Source organism: Mastigoproctus giganteus, chromosome 12 (genome assembly GCF_048544385.1).
Source record: "Mastigoproctus giganteus isolate SK-2022 chromosome 12, ASM4854438v1, whole genome shotgun sequence".
Classification (NCBI taxonomy): domain Eukaryota; kingdom Metazoa; phylum Arthropoda; class Arachnida; order Uropygi; family Thelyphonidae; genus Mastigoproctus; species Mastigoproctus giganteus.
The window spans coordinates 144,742,861-144,765,682 of record NC_143586.1 but is presented as its reverse complement, the minus strand read 5'-3'; the positions used below and the strand labels follow the sequence as shown (position 1 = coordinate 144,765,682).

The following is a 22,822-nucleotide window of genomic DNA, read 5'->3' as shown; positions in this document are numbered from 1 at the left end:
CCTATTTTTATTCCCAGATTCGTTTACTGAAAGCTGTAAGGATAAAAAATCGTATAATTAGGTGAGTGTATGTGGTCTTCACAGCATAGTGGTTTTACCACTTACTCTCATCACAGACTGGCATAATTTCTAACGTACTTTGCAATGATGAATGTAGGTATCCAATCTTAGGCGGAAGAAGTAGGGGTTTTCATCCCGCACAACACAAATCGATCCATTTTCATACACTTGTACAAAGTAATACGTACCAGAGCAGTATGGCGCAAGTCGCTGTTGAGCCTAAAAAACAACAAGATGTGCATTGATCCATCACATAATGTACCTGTTTAGTTAGTCCCACTGTCTGCTTGCCAAACAACACAGGGAAGTCCGCTAGGTGGCGAATTATGTAGTTGTGTGTTAATTTGCTCTCTTAAATTTAACTGAAATTAATTAGTTTTAACGCTGTTTAGTGATATCCTATAGCTCTGAGTGATTACTCAAGGTCATCCTTACCCGCTGAGAACATTTTCAACGTTGGATCCGAAGATGCAGTTAAGTACTTTTTGACTTATTTTTCGGATAGCAATTTGTACTGTAGTACGTAATGGCGGACTCCATTCATTGTATTCTGAGTTAGACTTACTAGGCTCGCCAGACGACACGTGTATTTTGCCTATCCTTTGCCGTTGCCTACCTGTCAATGTGCGCATTTTAGACGCGACCAAGCGCCTCCAGCTATACACCTGCTTGCACTCAGTCCTTCCGAAATAATCCGCATCCCTAGGGAACCTCTGCAACCCCTCTGTTGACTGATAATCATTGTCTCCGTTCTTAGCCACGCTGAAATATACAACCAAACAATGTCAAGTGCAAACAAGCGTATACGTGGTTACAGCAAGACTGGTATCTGTCACCTATGTAGATCGGAAAAAAACCTCGATTCAAACTCGCATATCAAATGCACCGGGTGCAATAACCTTATTTGCCGTTCCTGCAGCAAGATTGCACATATAAATAAACTGCCAGCAAAATCCCGGAGTTCTTTTTTAGGGGAATGCTGCAAATCCCCCCAAAAGTCGGCCACATCTCTTGAATTGCCAGAAATAGATACCTGCCAGACCTCCAGGACACTCCGAACTAAGGGTCTGCCTCACGGGAACTTAGGGGAAAGTAATGACAATGAAATACTGCATGGGGTGCCGTACAACAACAACAACATTGCGGACGGAAGTATACTAAAGGACCAGACGCCGATAAAATCAGGGAGGTTTCACGAGATCATGAAAGTAGCCAGCGAGCAAAATACTCCTTCCTCCTCAAAACCAATTCATGATAAAAATTATATCACCCAGATAAAATCACCGGTAAATTACATCTCCGATATTAATGACAACTACGAAGTAACCTCCATTAATCCAGTTACTTCACGACCACAAGTATTAAATAATGGCAGTAGAAGGCGACACGTCAGTGACAGCCACGTACATATGAACCAGCTTGGTAAACAAAGCCAAGCTGAAGCTGGCACTAAGCAAGAAGAGTACACAGTTCGGGTAAATTGTGAGCTGAAGGAGGGCCAGGAAGGCTGTGCTTCACAAAAGCCAAATGAAGACACCAGACCACTGGACATCCCTCTAAACCCGACTCTGCCCGAGGGTACCGTACTAGAGAAGTCGCTCGTCCTCAGAACTGCGTTGGAAGACCTGTTGAAGGACCAGTGTAGTAGGGTCTCAGCTAGCCTCAGGGGACAGATCGTCACCTTATGGACCAAGCTGGAGACAATCCTAAACAAGGAACACGTGGAGCATGAAAAGATGAAAGCGAAGATGGAGGCCTACTTAGAAGAGAGAGAAAAACAAATGCCACAGCGTTCTCTCTCTTATTCGGACGCGCTGAGGACTACAATAACAACTACTGCAACTGATACAGCTGGGACAGAGCAGAATAAGAGAAAAACGCTGCTACCAACGCCAAATTTGGTCATCCTAAGACCAAGAAACCTGGAAGAAATAAAAACTAGTGATGAAATCAAAACCAAAATAATAACAAACCTAAAAGAAGACCTAAAGCAGACAAGAGTAAAGGGAATTAGGAAAATGAGAAGTGTGGGTATAGTCATAGAGACAGAGACCAAAGAAGAAGCACGGGAATTAATGGAAAACCCAAAGATCGCAATCCTTGGACTGAGCGCGGAGCCACCCAAAAGTAGGGGCCCATCTATAGTTATTTATGATGTAAACAAAGATATTACCGCATCAGAACTGACAGAGGAAATATATCAAAGAAATTTCCAGGGGATATATCCGGAAAGGAAATCACAACAATTAATAACTCCTAAATACGCCATCAAATCAAGGGATGGTTTCAGCAATAACTGGATAGTGGAACTAGTGCCGGAAGCCTGGCAAGTAATAAGAAATCAATCAAGAATCTACATAGACTGGGGATCCTGTCGCTTCAGGGAGCATGTGGCTGTTCCCAAGTGTTACAAATGCTGCAAGTTCGGCCACACCTCCCATACTTGCGCACAGGACGTCAAGACATGTGGTCACTGCTCTGAAAAGGGGCATGACTACAACGCTTGCCCAAACAAGAACCAAGACCCCGTATGCGCAAACTGTAAGTCGCAGAAACTAGACCATAATCACTCCATCAGAGACCCGAAATGCCCGATCTATCTGAAAGCCAAGAGTGTCTACCAAGGAAGAATTAACTATGGGAACACGAATTAAAAACTTTAATTCCACAATGATAAAGATCTTCCAGACAAATGCACAACGGGCCAGAGCGGTGGCCGACCAGGTCAGAGTAAAAGCAGAGGAGGAAAATGCAGACATTATACTACTCCAGGAGCCATATGTACATAAAAAGCTGGTCAGGGGCTACCCACTGCACTTCAAAATTATTCAGACAGATGAGGATACCCCGTGGGCGGCCATATTGATCAGAAATCAGAACATCACGGCCACCAGGATCACGCAGTTCTGCACGACCTGGGCCGCATGCGCACACCTTATCACAGCCCTGGGCGCCTTCTACGTGGTGGCGCTATACTGCCGACCAGGAGAAGAAATAACCATCGCAATAAACTACTTACAACGACTTTTAGATACACTGCCTAACCAAAAAATTATCGTCGGCGCGGATGTCAACTGTCGTTCGCCAGCATGGCATAGTACTACACCAGACAGAAGAGGTACCAGAAACGGCCAACTTCTGGAAGACTTCCTCATGGGCTCCCAATTTACTGTTTTAAACCAGCCACATCATCTGCCAACCTATTGTAATACCCTGTGGGAGGCCACGATCGACATCTCTCTGGCAACAAGAAATCTTGCTGGGTTCGTGACTGATTGGAGGGTCGAAGATTCGTGGACCACTTCGGATCACCGGGTCATAACCTACAAGATAACAAGAGACCTAACAAGAACACCACTAGCCAAGCAGATGACAAACAGATACGCAATCACCAGTGCCAACTGGGAGCTCTTCAGAAACCTACTGAATGAAGCGGTGGAACACAATCTAGGAAGTTTAGACCCGCAAGCCGACCCGGACGTACTGCAAGATAAGACAACTAAAATAATCACAGATACAAGCAACGAAGCTATCCAAAAGAAGAACCCGAAACCTGGAGCCAACCCCTGGTGGACTCCGGAAATCAGTGCCCTCCGCAAAGTGGTAACCAAAAGAAGAAAGGAGTTCCAACGAGCGCGCAGGACGTGGCCAGAAGCCGAAGTAGAAGCCCTCAGGCAACATTATAGAGAAGCCAGAAACCGATACACGGACGGCATACGGAAAAGTAAGGAACGAACCTGGGAACGCTTAGTGACAACAACTGGAAATGATGACCCTTGGGGAACAGTCTACAGGGTTATTACCAACAAACTCCCTAGGGGGGAGGTAGTGACTACCACACGAACCCCACAAGGTCAAATGACAACAACTTGGGAACAATCGGTGGACAACATCTTGAATGCCATATTCAAGGAACCGGCAGTCCCAACTCTACAGGAACAAAATCATCTTTGTCAAGAAAACCTGAACTACAATACACAAATCATGGAGCCCCCCTTCACCATGGAGGAGCTCAGTACTGCTGCCGCCCGGATAAGAAAGAGAAAATGTCCCGGCCTAGACATGATAGAACCCGAAATACTTAAAAAAGTAATAGAATATACACCACAACTTCTATTGACCCTGTTTAACAGATGCCTAGAGGTAGGGAAATTCCCAACAAAATGGAAAACGGCCAACGTCAAACTTATCATCAAGAGTCCGACTAAGAAATCAGAGTGCCCGAAATCCTACAGGCCCATCGCACTTCTTTCAGTAGTTAGCAAATTATTTGAAAGGCTACTGCACAAACGAATCCTTCAACACTACGAAGCAGCTGGCCTCCTAGCTGGGAATCAGTTTGGATTTAAACCGGGATCCTCCACAACAGAAGCCCTCAGAAACCTAACTAACAAAGTCAAAGAATGTGACAACAAATATTTCCTCGTAATAGCGATTGATTTTGCCGGGGCGTTCGACTCACTCTGGTGGCCGAGCGTCTTGGGCAGACTCAGGAAAGCTAAAGTACCCATCAACCTCTATATAGTCATAGAAACCTATCTCTCACAAAGAAAAATTGAAATAAACACTCCATACAAAAAGATCGCAAGAACAGTACACAGAGGATGTCCACAGGGGTCTGTATTGGGCCCACTTCTCTGGAACTTGGTATTTGATGAGTTCTTGAGAATGGACCTAGGCGCAGTGGGGGTGCAGGCCTTCGCAGATGACCTGATTTTGACAGTGCAAGCAAACTCCAGAGCCCAGTTGGAAATCCTAGCTAATCAAGCCCTGCAGATACTCCAACAGTGGGCCAAGAAGAATTTCTTAACAATTTCACCGACAAAGACATTGTCGGCGCTGCTCAAAGGAACCCTGCAACTGAGACGACCACCCCAGATTAAGATTGATGGGACAACTATCAAGTTTGCTAGTCAACTAAAACACCTGGGTGTCATACTAGACAATAACTTATCCTTCCAACCACATCTCAAATTCCTAAGACAAAAGATCAGAAACTACTCTGCCATGGTAGCTAGGGTCACAAGGCGAGACTGGGGTCTCAAAAAACGTACCCTAGCCTTATACTACAAGACAACCTTCCTCCCAATAATTACATACGCTTCAGCAATCTGGTATGACAAAACTGCCTTGGTCGTAAATAAGAGAACCCTGGATGCAATTCAACGCACCATCCTCCTCACTACTACCCGCGCCTGCAGAACGGTGAGTAACCCAGCGCTTCAGGTGATAGCAGCAGTACTTCCACTTGATCTTGAAATCGCAAGAACAGGACTCCTCTACTACTTATCTAAGGGAATAACCACCACTTTCTTGGAATTTACAATAGACCCAACAAACAACCATAAGGCAGAAAAGATCCGGCTTCAGTCTCACCTGCTGCAGGTGTGGCAGGACAGGTGGGCAGAAACAACCAAAGGAGCAATCACCCACAAGTTCTTACCGCAACTTGAAAAAATCTATCCAAAATCGCCTACTTGGTTCTTTCCGGGGTTGCAAACAACATACTTGCTAACTGGACACGGCCCCTTTAACGCAAAGTTAATGTACTTCGCCCTTGTAGAGGACCCATGCTGTACATGTGGAGAGATCGAAACCTGGGAACACCTCATGTACGACTGTCCGCAATACGAGGATCTCAGGTGCATTCTAATCACGAGTATAAGATACCTCCCCAGAGGGCAAGAGTTTCACCTATTGGATTCAGAGGAGGAATACAGAGCCCTGACCAACTTCGCTCAAGAACTCTTCTCAAGAAGGAGAACCCTATATGCAATACACCATGAGTGAAAGGCGACCAGCCAGATAACAAAAAAAAAAAAAAAAAAAACATCCTTTAGGACACACCCCAGAATGAAAATTATGTGGAAGCTACTATCTGTCTACCAAGAAACCCTGCCTATGTACCAACAAATATGAGACCTAAATGAAACTGACAAATATACTGAATGAAGATAGAGAACCAAAACAAAGACATTCAACTTGGACGGGACACTGTCCCACGAGTGACTCTACTACCGGACTTATGACTACACTACGACTGATGCAGCCTCACTGCTATGTAGCCAAATGGCGATCTCTACCAGCTCCCTTGCCTGGTACCTTTTTTTTTCCCCTATCCCTGGCAGGGGGGAGGAGGAAATGGTCTTCCTGTTTCCTCCCTCTCCTACCACTCCACATATTTCGCCTGGTGAGGCATGGGCATGCCTTACTGACCATCTGGGGTTGCCTTCCCTATCGACCCCATACTTCTGTCTTTCCCCCCAGTCTTCAGTCTCTTCCCCCTACTCTGACTAATACGGCAGCGTAAACCCCACATAACTAATCAAAATTAACGATTTCTAAACTGAAAACTGAACCACATTAACCCCTTCTGGATTTTCTAAACTTAAGTGCCCCCGTTTTTTTTTTTTTTTTTTTTTTTTAGGTCCTAGCCACCGAAATCTCAGGAAATTAGGTGGCAGGACCTGCCAGAGTGCATATAAGCTACTGGGTTCCTGGTCTGCCTCCACGGGGCGTAAGTGGGGCAACGTTGGGCCCCAATTGGGGTTTAGCGGCTAAACGACCAGAAGAACAACGGTACACGACACTAAACGATCCAAGACCCACACATTTTTAAATCTCTGGCATTTACAGCGTACTGTAACGCACCACAATGTAAACTACGCGGAGATGGGGGAAACCCCTGGTGCCGCTTGACCCTAAACACACTTACACTTACACTTACTTACACTTGCCAAACAACATAGTACTGTAAGATCTGTTATCTTTATATGGGATATATCGTATTGTACCATAAACCGCATGAATTATCCGGTTTGCTAAACTTTGACTTCCTTCTGTTGAAGTATTAGAAATATAATTTTCTTTTTTATGTTATGGACACGGAAATTAAAAGAGAAAGCCTTTATATTTGCTTTTGGCTTAGTAATGATTTTATGCTTTTAAATTTAGGTACGTAATATCCTCAATACGTATTTTTATTACGTATAAGTTGAATTGCTTTATTGTTATGGTCTTCCAACCAGTCGGTTGGGATCTACCAGTTAATCAGTGGTCGCTCTGTGTGTAATAAACAACGGAGATTCTGGGAGAAGATACCATGGAACTCTTGCTTAAGATCAACTAACTCAGCATTAATTTGGGGGGGTGGGGAGAAGATTGCTTTTATGGAAAACTTTTTTTTTTTAGCGAAATATGGAGAAAGCATCCCGCTAATCCAGGTATGAAGCGTATTTTATTTCGATCTTTGAGACAATGTATCGAAGTGCATATTTATAAAAGTACGTATACTCGTAGCTAAGTTTAATGTGAAGTCTGTTTATTTTTACTTCTTCTGGTAAGGCGAGACACGCAATTTATGAAATATGTTAAGGGGATGGGGGAAAGCAAGGTATAAAATTGAGAACCTCTGCTCAAGTAACTCGTGTTAATGGTATTCGACCCATAGATCTTCCCAGAAAGTCATTGCTACTGACCGAGTCGCAATGAGTATTATTTATGCTAATGCATATATTACTTTTAAAAAATCTCTAGTTATTTATAGATGAATAGTTTAATGTATTTCTGACACTTAAGTTCCCCATCCCTGCCCCCAGATATTTAATTATACCTAACTATACAATATAGTTCAAATTGAGTTAGAAATCGATGTCCCAGCTCGGTGTGTGCTACGGTTCCAGCTGTTGATTATAAAACCAAATGCCCAGGAACCGAAATGATTTATCTTCTGCACTGTTAAACTATTAATAACATAGACCTTTAACCAAACTGGTAGGGTTACAGCTAGCAAAGCAACTTTGCTATTTATGACTGACTGCGATTAATTAAAAGCAAGGTGGAGCACAGCAATTGGCGACCTCTTCTCCATGACGGCTTATCCTATAGACCTCCAGTGGGATCCTAACTGGAATGGATGTCTGGTGCTTCGCGGGCACTAACCAAGAAACATGTTGGCCGGAAACATGGAGGCGTTTAAAATGCTCCAGGTTTTACCATATTTTAGAATTCCTGCTTTGAAGGGGCTCTGTGATGGCGCAGATCGTGGAAATATCATCGTTGAAATTCTGAGTGTGTCTGTTGGTGAGTCGTAGCATACAGTTCAGCCACAGGAAGGCCAAATTCTCTAATTATATTCCAGGTTTAAAAAAGAAACCCTTGAGCTGTGATTTAGAGGGCTAGACCACATAAAGAGGAGTAAAAAGTTATTACAAAAATGGATGGTGTATGCCAATGGGTTCTTATTTAGTTCTCCACAGGACAGATAAGGTTTTTTCCCTCTAGGAATAAGTGTAGTGTTGAGCAGCGTGACTTATTTGCTCCACATCTGCGCTGGTAGCATTAGTTATAATCAAAGTTGTACGGTTTAGGCGCCAGAAACTTAGGCTATATTGCGCATTGTATAATATGTCTATAACTTGCGTGTGTTCTGCGGTCGATTTGCTGCTTGATAGACGAAAAATCAGAGTTTCTTGGAGAACAAATAGCGCTTCCCTCTCCTGAAACCGACGAACTCAGCCACGTTGTGATAAAGACCCATAATTACTCACGTCAGTGACGGAACTCAAATCCTATTAGACAAAACAATAAAAATATAAAATGAAATTATCAAATTAACGAGCAAAGGCCACTGCCTACCGGGAATACAGAGCAACATAATCCACCGTGATGAAGTTTCCACCATGGTTCTCAAAACTTCCTTTTGTGTTGTTCTTAACTCTCATACCAGTACTCACTATGAATTAATATTTAAATTGTGTTCATTGAAATTCGAATTTTTTTTCTACAATAGAGTGCCGCAGGATAGCAATAAGAAGGATCTTCAGGACAGAAAATTAAGACAATACAGTTAACCAAAGAACAAATGTTTGAGGAAACTAAAAGTCAGTAAGAGACGAACGGCGAAATTGGAACTGTCCGAAAGGCAAAACTTGATGTTAACTTTAACGAATCTTACCGAATAACATCGCAGAGTTTACCACTGAAATGAATAACTGGAAACCTGAAGTATCAAGAGCAGTGGAAGAAGCACCATGAATTTATTATACCACATTAACTGAGCTTATCGTATAATATTTACTTTCAATCCAGTATCTTTTCCAGGAATGTTTCAAGAATCCGAAAAGATAACCTTTAAGAAGGACAAGTACTGGAATTTTACACAATATAGGTGGTATGAGTTTGAAATTGAATCTCTAAGAAAGTAGTTATCAGAATTAATAGAAATATTTTATGCAGAATAGAATAAACGTTTCCGTCCCTGTTCTGCAAAGGCTTTTTCGAACGTGAAGTTGTTCTTTTACCTAACCTGAACTTCGTGTTTTCAAAGAGGTGGTACTTCTTTCAAATAAAGGGTATTTTCTGAAAGAGAATATCTTCTTACTTATTTAACAGAAGATGTCGCCACTCTTACAGCTATCAGTGATACCTGGGCATCTCGTTGAAAAGACGAAATTAACACAGAGAACTAAGATCATATTTAATTACTTTTTGCTGGCTTCATTCACCTCTTTCTGACTATCTTTAATCCTAAGAAAACTTCAGGAGATGAAACTGTTATAATAAAGAAAAGAAATGACTCGCTGAAAAGTGGAATAGTAATTAAAAGACGGCAACATAATGGACTTGAGTAGTACAAAGAGAATGCAAAAGACACTGCCAGAATTTAAATAAAAAATAATTCATTATGGATGAGCATTGTGTATAAAAGCTGAATAGTCCACATGAAATGTGGTAAATAATTGATTTTCCTCGTGTATATACACCTTAAATTAAATCCTACACAAATCCTTACCTTGAAGACGAAGGCTCCATCTTCTACATTCCCCACATAGTCTCCACAATTTGTCCTTACCACGAGGGCTTCTTCGAAAGCTGCCGAAGACTTACTGCCGCTGTCCACAAACATCTTGTTTTCTTTGCTCGCCAGAGAGAAGTTCACACACACGGCGACCACTATAATGAGTGCAACGACAAGTACCAGGAACACGCCTACCAGGACTCGTTGTGTACGCCGTGGCCGCCGCAGTGATCGGTTGCGATAGAGGTAGCGGGAAAGGTCATCGTCGTTTTCCAAATGACTGTAGGGTCGATGAGCGCTCCTCAGGAGAGACATGTTTCTGTCTTCAGATGACAAATCTCATGCTTGGTTCATGTTTCGCTCAGACGGTACTGCTCAGTACGGTCGATGTGTGCCGCGATCCACGGGCGGAGTCGGAAACAGTGCGTCCTGCTGGAATAAAGGAAAAGTTTTTTGTTTTTGTGCATTTGTTTTTCTTTTTGAAAAAGTCAGTTCTGAGCGCCAAACAGAATTTAAAGTAAAATATTAAGTCAGATTAATGCAAACGTGGATGAAAATTTTTCACCACATTAAATTATAAAAGGGACATAACTGTAGAGAAATAAAGGGATTCGACCATGTGACTATGGAATTTGTTATTCCATAGTCACATGCTCATGTATTCAGCGAAACTTCAAGGCAAGAGCGGACGAAGGAAGAACGTATTCCTTTGATAGTCCCATCAAAAAGGTCGAGTTCAGCGGTTCTAGTTCTAATACTAACTGGAAAACGCCAAGCTTCTGTGATCTTGAAAAAAAGATGAAACGCACAAACCACAAGAATAAATTTCCACTATTGTTTTGAGTTGTGCAGCATGTCTTCAACCTCGTAATTTTTAATGGTAGATTGTGTGGAAACACTCTGTTTGACTGGTGAAACGAATTTCCAACGTATGTCATTGTTTATTCAAATAAATGCGTCTTTCTTCTCTTTTTTTTTTTAAGAGAAGATAGGTGGGACAATACAAATACATTTTTACAGACGATACATTATTTACTTCGCTTTCCATAACTACGTTCCTTTCCTTTCTGCCAAAAGAATTCACTTTTTGAAGTCCAATCCTTGTTTTTAAAGTCAACATTCTTCCTCCTTGATGCTTGGTGCTTCTCAGTACTAAGAAAGAAAGAAAGACAATTCAAACAGGAGAGAAAAGAAAAGTTATCTTTTGGAAAGGATAAGCAAGATATGTTTGAAGAAAACGACGCATTCCTTCCCTCCCTACAGTTTTAACCTCAGTTGCGGTAATCTCATTAGTATAGATCAAGTCGAGGAGGAAGTGGTGGAGGGTTCTATACGCACCACACTTGCTCCATTAAAATTCGGTCTCGTGCTACCAGTTGCGAATTTTGAAATAGCGCGCGTAATCAATAATATGTGCATCACTCAGAAGGAGTTGGGTTATGTTCTTTCTGCCAGCAGTGCGCCGCTACCGCTGAGTGAGAAAGGTTGGCCTTCTCGATAGACCTCAGTCTTTCAAAAGATCTTCCAGACGTCGGATAGCTTCTGCATTTGTTTCCTTATCTCTGTTCGACAAAAACACACACACATTCTCTATAAGTAATAAAGTAAGAGATTCTCTCGTGTACCACGACCGCCATTCTTCCATCCGGTGTGGAAGAATAGATACAACCACTGTCCTTCCACACCGTATGGAAAAGGCTTGGGTTCGAGTCCCTTGAAGACGAATTTATACGGGTTTTTTTAACCGTGACCTAGTTATTAGGTCTAATGCGAGGGTTACACAATCTCTCCAGCGATTTAAGGTTTTCATCCAATAAAATGACAAACGACCAAAGAATACACCTAGCCTCATGGCATTAGTTGTTTATTTACAATATGTGGTACCTCGTACAACGAGTTATAAGTAGATGGCTCGACACGATAAATATACACAGAATGTTACTTATATACAAAACGTTGAAATAATATACTACGCTTAAATTATACACATACTCTGAAGTTTATACGAAATTATTTGTAAAAAGGCATTCACTGGTCCCGCGAAGATGTCCATCACAGATTCATCAGCTGATATCAGTTCTCTTGGGTTTTCTTTCTATTTGGCTTACCTTCGTAGAATTTATCAGAATGGATGCCCAATTCAATTTGTTGAAGGTTTCAAAGTTACTGGCAGGAAACAGATCACTTAGAGTTCTTAGATTTGTTGGCCGAGGCAAGAGTAAGGATGATCACTTCTCTCCTTTGGTCCAGAGATTAAAGATTTAGGGAATCTGTTCGCCCCGTTATGAGCCGTGCTCAAGTGTATTTCTTACAGCAATCAGATGTCTCCAGGCAGTGGTACCCAGATTCTTGGAGGATTTATCTGGAAACATTGAGAGTTGTCCACCATCTTGTTCGTCCGTCTTAGTACCAAATATTCTAAACAGAGGTATTTATTTAGATAGGAAGCAGGAACAAAGAACCAAATTTCAGAAGTGAAAATAGGTATAGGTGTAAGGCATTTCTAGGGTTACTTGGAAGTTGTTTTGGGTCAAAAATTACAGTAAGATTGACGCCAAAATTTGCAGTTTGGTATCTGGCAAGCTGAAGTGGTGTTTGAGTATGGTAAAAAGAGCTGGCAGAAATACTCTACATAACTAGGGCAAGACTTTTTTTTCATTTTGTGATACTTGTAGATATTGGCATTGTGTAGGAAAGACTATTAATTAAACACGTTATTCTATACCTAGACATACTGCCTAATGTTAAACTGCATATGTTTTATTCTAATTATACTACAGAACTTCTAATGTACTGCAGTAACGTGAAAGAAAAGACTGATCTATGCTTCGGGGACACAGATTTTCCTTTGTACTAACTGCAGCACAACAGTAAAGAAGTTCTACTGTGTAGTCACAACTCAAAAACATCCATTATTCTACACTTAGCTATATACCCAGGTACAAAATAGTGTTTCCCCCATAATGCCATCCCATCCAAATTATATCAGAAATTCTGATATTTCTGTTTAGCAAAAATAAGACAAGGCATTCATCTACTACTGATAATAACAGCCTTTCTGTACATTTCATATGAAAAGTTCAACAGTTACATTCGGATAATCCGTTCAACTCATGTGTGAATTTTTCCCTTGTTTTTAAAATCAAAAATTGCCCACTCATTAAACAGCAAATGCTACTGCAATAGATCCCAACTGTTTGCTCATTCGTTTTAATAGTTCAGTTTCTGTTGCATTGTCAATTCAATGTAACTTCATTCTCAGTCATTGAATAAACAACATTTAACACTAAAAGAATGATAAAATCATTGAGATAAAAGATAATGAAAAGAAAGGAGAAATGAAATGAATATGAGCTGTAGCAAAAGCAGTTCAATGCTACACTGAGTAATCTGCCATGGATAACCAAGAGTCTATTGTATATATAAACTGCAATCTGCATATCTATAAAGATATGTAATGGAAGACAAACATGATAACTTATTTCAAAACACATCTCATAGTTTTCTTTCTTCATTTTCTCTAGAACTGGAGAGGCATTGAATATCCGAGTTGCCATTTTTAACTCGTTCTGTTGACTGAGAAGCATCCTTTGGATAGAGTTTCTTTTTTTTTTTGAGCTACGAAACAGTGGAAGTGTCTTATTCCCATTACGTGATGGAGTAAATACTTGAGTGGGAATGTACTGAGTGTCAGAACAATGTGAATATCTGCGTTGTTTTGTGTGCCATTTTCCTCCTGTCTCCCCAGAATTAAATTTGTTTTTTGGTGTGGAAGAGTTCAAGGCACTTGGCGTTTGAGGAAATGGTTCATTATGCTGCCACGTTCTTCTGTCTTTCTGTAAAGGTTGAGAAAGCATAGGTTTCTGTGCACTAAGTTCTACATGGTACATCTGCCAATTTTTTGTCACTATTGCTGCTAACTTCTGAATGATTCTGAGATCCTTTTGTGAGGTCTATTTCCAAATCACTAGCTAAACTACAAGTAGATCCCGAAGAAGAAGCGCTTCTGTCAGATGAAGTGGAACTTGATGACTGCCTGTCCAGTGAAGAGTTTCTTTTGAAGTGTGAAACTGGTTGAGTTACAGGAAAAACTTCTCTTATCCAGCTACGATAGTCAACAACTTCATCTGAGACTTGCATTATAAGACCTAATATACTTTTATTTCTTCCGAATGTATTATGACAGAAAGGATTGACTGCTTGACTTAGAATTGCATACGAATAATCAAAAGCTTTTTTCATATTCAGAGCTCTATAAGAACTTCGACCGATATCATTTCCGGGCATAAGGGGATCCTCAATACACAGTATAGAGGGACAGAAGCCATTAATCATATCTCTTTGAAATTCTTCTTTTGTGATGTATGCACCTCCATTTTTTACCCTGATGCCAGTATTGAAATAATTGAAGTGATGCCCATACAATTCAAAGAATTCGATAAGCAATGCTCCCAAGTTATTATTGGGAAGGGTTGTATCACATCGAGGATGAAGCTGCAGGAAGCTAACTGTCAGAAGAATGAGACTATAAGAACTAATTCCTCCTGTAAAAACTTCATTTAGGTCCCTCTGTAACAGGAATTGTTTTAGTACCAGAACTAACTTTGGCAGAGAAGGAAACGTCCTACAGAATTCTTGAATTAATTTGGCACTTTTCACTCCATTACTCATATTGAAGCTAATGTCAACTTTTACTTCTGTCATAGCATCAGTGAGTTTCACAATCGGGACGGAAGCTCTATCCAGCACCTTAACTGACTGAGGAAGTGCAATGTTCCTTTCTAAAAGAATCTTTTGCAAGGTCCATAAAGGTAATGCTTCCCATTTACCAACGACAACAAGATCGATATCACTTGTTGGTAGGTACAAGCCAGTCTTAAAACTTCCAAATACATACACCTTTGCTTGTGGCCAAATGGAATATATTATCCTTTTAATTCGCTTTACCACACCCAATCTCATTTGATGTTCTTCTGGTGAAGGTGTTATATACTTATAAAAATCTTCAATTTCTTCATGCAGACCAATTATCCCTGGACTATACATCTTCCCAGGGATTCTCCACAGTGTTCCGCCATATTGACGTTTTAAGTTTCGGTTGGCACTACACGGTGTGCTTATACTGTTCGATCTTTTCCGTTTAGATCGATTGTAAAAAGCATCGTTAATAACAATCCTACAATTGGACTTATTACTTGACCTTTTTGTATTGTCTGTCGTATCGGTGCAATTAGCACTATTATCACTTATAGGAATATACTGGGGTACCTTCATTAATGGAGGACTAGTTAGCTCCATATTTTCTAAACTGCGCTGCGTTTCTCGAATACGTGAACATAATTCCAGAGCTTTTAATTGTTGTTCATCATAGAACGTGGTAGGATCCATTAATATCCGTGAAGCCTCCGCATTAACTTACGATTTCAGTTTATACAAAACGCAATCCCTGAAATCAATAAGTTTATATAACCGAATGAAAAAACATCACCAACCGGCACCAGAATTACACACTACCCATACAGTGCACCACTGTAGTGTCCATACCTATTTAATATTGGACTTCTGCTTAAGAATACAGCTAGTGTTTTTGTGTATATCAGAAGAAACTTCAGATTTGTAGCGCCTATAAAGAATTCATTGAGATAAAACGTCTAAAGCAAATACCACTAAATCTAAAAGGGATAAATACAAATTGCAAGCCACATAAAATATTTATCATGATTATATATTCTTTTTTCCCTATATAAGGATGAGGCCTATCTAATGGGCAATAATTCTTTATTTGAATACAAATTATACTGAGTACAAAGGATCCATTAGTGATATTTACTTAACGTTTGGCGCTTTCTTTATATTACTGAAATAAATATGGTTCATTATTTGGGATTTAGCTGTCAAATCCAATTTTAATTAAGTTGGACATTAAATTTTCGATGATAAAGTGAATGCACACCCAAAGTAGGATATCCCTTGCTCTTTCTAAGACCTTCACTTTGATTTACTGAAACTCGTATATTTCGTTCGAAAAGAGAATGGGGGTTATAAATTATAAGATATCTCCGAAATTATCTGAGGGCTTTATTGATTCGCCTGATATATTGTATGTGATAAAGTAGCGGATTTCCCTCAGTCATCAAAAGAATCATCCAACTATTGTTGGAATTTAATCGATTTAAATCTTTTAGATGCTTCTTTCCAATAATATTATCTCTTGAATAAATAGATATAATATTGATTATACTTTAACCACCAGCTATTCTAGGGACATCGTTAATTGGACAATGAAGTTTTGAGGGGGGATAGAAAAGTCTGTGTACTAAGTTTTATTGTAAATTCTGATGATATTACGATGATATTCACAACACAGTACCTTAATTAGTGTGCAGTATTTATTAAACTCTTTGTTTTACTGTATTTTATTTTTTTTTCAACGACAATAATAAACAGATGGAGTATTATGGGTGATGATAATAACAATACGAAAGGGAAGATGGCAACACTCTGAAACCAACTTATTCAGACTGGGAGAAGTTAATTACCCTGGTGATTGACTGGGTGGTAAGAAAACAAATATAAGGCTAATAGAGAGGAGAAAGCATTAGAGATTAGGCATTAGATTTCGAGATAAAATAACAGAAAGCGTTGTAATATCTTCAGTGGGCTTTGAGAACTTTAGAGTAAAGATCAGTGTTTATGAGACTTTTCCCGTGAGGCGCTTATGGAATGAAAGCCACTCCATGGGTGCTTCACAGTGGAACACCTAAAGATAATTTTCCAATTAGTTTTAATAAATGATTTCGTAATCTGGCGCTACTCCACTTAATAAGGTTATTTGGAAGTTGTTTTGGGAAACAAACATATGTCCTGGAAGTAAGATTGAAGCCAAAATTAAACTTTTTTTTTTTTTTTGTTTTTAAATTTAAAAATGAATCGAAATCTAGAGGAACCTTAGCCATAAACACATCTATGTTGTTGCCCCCTTAACACCATAGGAGCTAAAAAGTTAGTCGAGTGGAAAAACATTTGCTTCCTTGATCTGCTTCTGGATACCCTCGATGAATGAAGAAACACCAAGCCCAAAATAAATAGAATTGGAATACTTCAGTACGCACTTGTGAAAAGGAAAACCTTGTTCCACACAGTTTGTAGTCTCTGTCCTCCAATTTGAAACGCATTCTCAAGAGCATCCCAGATTAGCTCCATGGTGTTTAAGTAGTAATTCTGGATAGTTTAAGAAGAGGATTTTCCAATGTGTTTGAATTCTCTACACAAAAGTTACGCGCATAACGGTAGCATTTCTCGGTACGAACTGGTTTCCTAGAGACCATGCTTCCAACGGACTGCTTAAGCATTTCGTCCAAAACAGTGTTGATGTTGGCATATCGATTCTTCTAGGTCACCAAAATATTTCTTTGGCTTTTCGGTTTTTTTGCGCTGTACAAAGTTAAGTTCTCTGATTACGAACCTCCTGCTGGGTAATAGCATCACTAAAATTCATCAACTACCCCTTATAATGCAGGTATATTACACAGTTAGGCACGCACCTTCAAAGCGACAGTGTGGTTTATTCCAGTGGCTGTTGCTCTTTCGCCAAGGCCCGACTGTCGTGCTTGATTGGCTTCTTTATATTTTAACTTGGCTTGACGCAGAAAAAATGAACCTCATAAAAAATAGGAATGTTTCTTCCTTCTAGAATATTATTCGCAAGCTGCTTTGGGAGAAGGAGTGTCGAACTCTGATTTTTCGCGGCGTTCATGCCCATTATTTATTTTTTTAGAAATTTTTATTATTCATCGTTTCAACTGGATGAGACAATTTCAGACTTCTTCCCCGTCAAGTGATTATCATTAGCTTTTAGTCACTTTTGAATCTTTGAGCATAGGATAAACCTTGTCAAATATTTTACCTGCCGATTCTTTGAGAAAATAAAGTATGGTTATTTAAAATGAGTACAGGGCTTCTTACTAAAGAAACTCTTCTTTCTATATCTATAAAAAATGAATAGGGAAGTGAATGGAGTGGGTTGATATCAATCTTTATTACCGAGAAATTGAGATTGTTTTTATACCACAGCATCCATCTATTCATTCTTCGATTCAACCGAAGGATGACTTGAATAAAAAATATAAACACAAGCCCAAATTAGGGGGTGAGATTAATTTATCGGTTGAGTGAGTGAAAAGACAAAATAAACCAGAGCGGTGGAAGCCGGGATCCTTCAAACCTTTCAACTTCATTTTCTGAAGAGCACTTCAGAACTAGAATTTAATTCATTTCCTCGCTATAGAGAAAGCTTTCTTTATTTTGACATGCTCATCTTGAAATATCCTAGGTCTTATTCGTAAATGTGCCTCTAATAACTACCCTCATCTGGCAAGGTTGTTGATATTAACTTGCACTGGCATCTTCGGTGAGTTAATATTTGAACTAATGCCTTGTAACTGCCTATTGACCCTGAAGAGCTTGGCGCCCTTAAAGATATGAACGAAAGTATTTGAGGTGTGTCTTATCGATTAATTATGGCGCAGTAACCAACGAGTAATTAATGTGTCTGTATAGATGAGATAAATCCTAGAAAACGATGTTATTAAGAAGGTCGGTCGATATGAGGAACTTGTGATTTAATCATAAATAAAGAAAAACAGAAACGAGGCTTCCATTTATAAGTGGTGTTTATAACACTTGAACTCTTTTGTGGGAGAGCAGCAAAGGACTGCTACAAATGACAATAGTCTCTTAATAACGTCGGAAGGATAATTTTCTTCACAGTAAATTATGCTTATGTCAACCAGTGACACCCACAAAGTGCCAAGTATTGGCATCACCTTGTAATGGGATGAAACAAATTTTTGCAGCCTTCAACTACCGTGTCGCCCACAAGTGGCCAGCACCGTATCCTTTACTGCAGATTTATTAGAGAGCCTTTATCATCTCAAAACATTTATCATGCACTAAACCTGTATTGTCAAAACCAGTTCCAGTTATTTCTGGACATCGTATTATTGTTTCAGTACCGAAAACTATCATTAAGTCTCTAAACATGTCTTCAGAGGTAAACAAAATCTTTTCAAAAACGTTCATCTGAGAGTGATATTTCATAATGAATTCCTTAATAGCTAATATGAATACACTGTCCTACCATTCATATTCGGACACCTGCCTTTAGACAAAAAAGGGCTTTTATTGTGTCATTTAATATTTTGTGCTGAAACCTTTTGCTCTTATGACGGCCTTTAATTTTTGCGGAATACTCTCAACCAGCTTTTTATAATTGTTGCGTGAAATGTTCCTCCACTCGGCCTTTAACGCAGCCACCAGTTAGGCCTTGTTCTTTGGCGATATTTACGTGCACGTACCCGAGGATCCAATACATCCCAAAGATGCTCGATAGGGTTCAGATCACAACTCTGGGCTGAAAAATCAAACTTTCACACACCCATGTCCTTAAACCACTCCGTTACGATCCAAGCAGTATGGCATGGCGCATTGTCTTGCAGCCCTATCCAGGTATGGGCCTTCTCCGAAGTATTGCCATAATGCTGGATGTGCATAATTGTCCAGGCTGTCTTGGTATTGCATCCCATTCATGGTTTTGTCGGACTAATAAGCCCAAGCCAAACTATGAAGGGAGCCCCATACCATGACACTGCCTCCACCAAACTTCATTGTTGGGAGGATACAATCAGGAAGGAACTGATCCCCTGGCATTCGCCACACCCAGGAACAGCCTTCAGGCTAGTAGAATTCGAACCTCGACTCGTCTGTCCATAGGAGTGCTTTCCACTGCTCTACAGTCCAGGATTCGCGCTCCTTACTCCATGTTAATCTGCGTCTGGCATTCGTTGAGGTTGATCAATTCTGCTGAACTGTTGAGGTAATTCTGTTGAACGTGTCATCTCTCATCCATAGAGAGGTGTCCGGATTAATGGTAGTGCAGTGCAGTGTAGTGTATGTATATTGTGCCAATACATAGTTTATCCATAAACTGGGTAAAGGAAAAAATAACCGATCGTTAAAAATAAAGGCTTCAGATCTTTTTTTTTTTGGGGGGGGGGGTTATTTATCACACTATAATTCACCATAATCTGCAGGGATATCGTATTTATAAGTAAATCAAGAGAAAAGACCATTCCAATTTGTGTCTGACCCTGTACCATTATCTGCCAGAGAAGTCGTATTCACAATAAGCCAGGTTTATTTCGTACTCTATCTTCCATATAATCTCCAAGGATTTCACGAAATCATTTCTTCCTTTTATACTTCTCTGCAGATTCAATAAAATTGTTTAGCTGGAAGAGTCCGCTGTTTTCATATTTGAATTTATTTGGGTTATAGGAGGATGAATCAAAGTAAAACGAGATTTGCTTATCGAAAAGAGAAAATTTGTTTCTAAAAGTTACATGTGGGACTGATCAGGCACTCTCTACCAAACAATAGAGTATGAAACCACTTTGGTTCCTGCTAGCACAATTAGAACAGTCTACTTCACACAGTCGTCCCTCTACGTTTGACTTACTGCCTCTCACTTTGCGGTTTCTGAAACGTGGAGGATGGATGATTGAACACTGACCTAAAAGGTCAAATATATTGTATCTGTAACTGCCTGTTACTTCGGTTGGTTATCTGCTTTGATTAACGAAAATTCCTTCATTCCTGGAGAAAAAAATACTGCAAACCCGAGACTGACTAACTCAGCTGCGTTGTCGAAAAAAATCCTTTAAAAATTCTTCGCGTCATTGACGGGATCCCAACTCAGGCCTTTTCCACCTGACGTGGGAAGACAGTAATTATAACCACGTACTATGTATTCACTAGCCTATTTGCATGTCGTGCAATCTGAAAAACCTGGAATAACTCACGGAGGTAACTCTGCTTCCTACGCCTGACATCGGATAACTACAGCTGTGACTGAAAAGGCCTTTAAAAATTCCTCCAGTTATCAACAGTACTCCAATCCAGCCCTATCCAGAGAAGGACAAGTGGGGAAACCCCTCTTCTGTAATGAAGAATGACACGTCGCTCTACCATACAGAGCGGTGGTGAATAACCACTGATAAGACACATCAGGTAAATATCTGGATCGCACATAGTCCAGTGGTGAGGAGCGACAGTTCAGTAGCACATGCTCTTTGAGTGCACCATAGTTATTATTAACAACATCGTTTTGTTTCCACATCAGTGGGCAAACCTAACAGCCTGGTTCGGCTAGAGGGGTGTACATTATAAATATTCAAGGCATTGATTAAATTAAAAGAAAGAAAAACACATTGTATTTACAACAGACACTCAAGTTTCAAAACTGTGAAGGTGGTCCAGTCAATAGTTCTAGTTTATACGCTTCTTTCAGGGTGTCCTACTAGAGCTTCGAGCTGCAGAAAGCTGTGGCAACAATTCCCAGGGAGTTATAGGGTCCGAACGCATTCGCCGGAAACACTGATCCTAGGTTTTGTACGTTTTATAGTGAAGATCTAAGACAAGGTGTTGCACTGCACCCGGTTCGTTCGGTTGTCCGAGGGTTTGTTGTCACTTCCCAAATGTCAGATGAATCCATTCGGCCATAAAGTAGTTGTGCTGAGAGGTGTGCAAATTCCTCTCCTTGATGATTTCCCATGGTTTCATGTCGAGGTTTGCGTAGAGCACAGGATTATCTACGATGTCTCGGGCTAGAGTGTAGAGTGTGTTTAGTGTCAAACGGCACCAAGGTCCCCTATCTCCGCGTACTATACATTTTTGTGGGTGTGAAACAGAACATTGTCAATGCCAGAGGTTTAAAAGTATATGGATTTTGTATTTGTGTAGTGTCGTGTACCGTTGGTCATTTAGCCACTGGGCCCCTAATGGGACCTAACGTTGCCCCATTGCGCCCCGTGGAGGCAGATCAGGTACACCACTACTATAGTTATTTACTCTGGCAGGTCCTGCCACCTAATTTCTTAAGATTTCAGTGGCAAGGACCTAAAAAAAAAAAAAAAACTATAGATAGGGGTCAGCCAAAACAAAGGGAATACTAGTTGGGCGATTTGATATTAAGTTTTTGGGTGTAGGGCTCAAGCAATTTGGAGTTTATTCGGACGCTAGTTGTAAGTTAGAGAAGGGGAAGACTGAAGACTTGGTAGGAAAGATGAAGATACGGGGTCCATAGAGAAGATTACCCCAAGTCAGTGGAGCAGGCCCATGAGAGAAAAAGAGGGGTGGCGAGGCGGAGGACACCAGGGATAAATTCCCCCTCCCGCCGGAGAGTGGAGGCAAATGACCACGTAAGGGAGCGTGGCTAGGGAGGCCTAATGGCAGCAGCTGAGCTGTGCTGGTGGGTTCTGTCACTCCTGGGACGAAGGAAGGGATGAAGGTTTTTTTTTTTTTTTTTTTTTTTTTCCCTCCTGGAGGACTGTCATATCCAGGAAGTTTCTTACTTTGATCTTCAATGGGTGGTGTTTGGATGCCTAACCCGTCTAGCAGTGAAGACAGACTGCGCAAACTCGGTAAAGGGGCGTAGTACTGCTTGTCCATTATAATCAGGTGCTCAAAATGCCGGGGATTTTCTTGGATTTTAGTGGCAAACCTTAGCCGGAACCGTCATATTCATGGCAATCATACATTACGTGATCCCGCAGTGACACAGTGGATTATCTTCAATGTCTAGGGATGTTAGCTTCGCTTTAAAGGGTCCGTGGCCTGTCAATAGAAATGTAGTATGGGAGGCCTGGTGAGTACCAGGGAGGAGGTTTTGGACTGATGAGGTCTCGGGCTAAAGTTGAATCCTCAGAAAGAAGCTCAGAAGACCTTCACAAAAAAGAAGACAAAGAATGAAATAACACTCAAAATCAACTGGACCGCCATTGAAAAGGTTCACTCTCACACCGATTTTGGTTTGAAGTGGGATGATAAAAGGGTAGCCCATTGCCCTGTTTAACCATTTCAGGAGCCAATTCTCTATTCTAAGAAATCTCTCGAGTTTGAGCAGAT

At 40.5% G+C, this 22,822-nt stretch overlaps 1 protein-coding gene and 1 pseudogene across 2 annotated transcripts in view; both read right to left on the bottom strand.

The window, feature by feature from the left end:
* The window catches only part of LOC150077483 (uncharacterized), a 116,574-nt gene that overhangs the window by 45,528 nt on the left and 48,224 nt on the right, over positions 1-22,822 (bottom strand). The window contains exon 2 of one of the 2 annotated variants that reach the window (XM_090386838.1): positions 9,854-10,291. In XM_090386838.1, coding sequence (XP_090242964.1) covers positions 9,854-10,174 — 321 coding nt within the window. In that variant the 5' untranslated portion in view covers positions 10,175-10,291. The remainder of the gene's footprint in view (positions 1-9,853; positions 10,292-22,822) is intronic. The other variant, XM_090386839.1, reaches the window with a different exon arrangement.
* LOC150077484 (terminal nucleotidyltransferase 4B pseudogene) lies at positions 13,472-15,377 on the bottom strand (annotated as a pseudogene).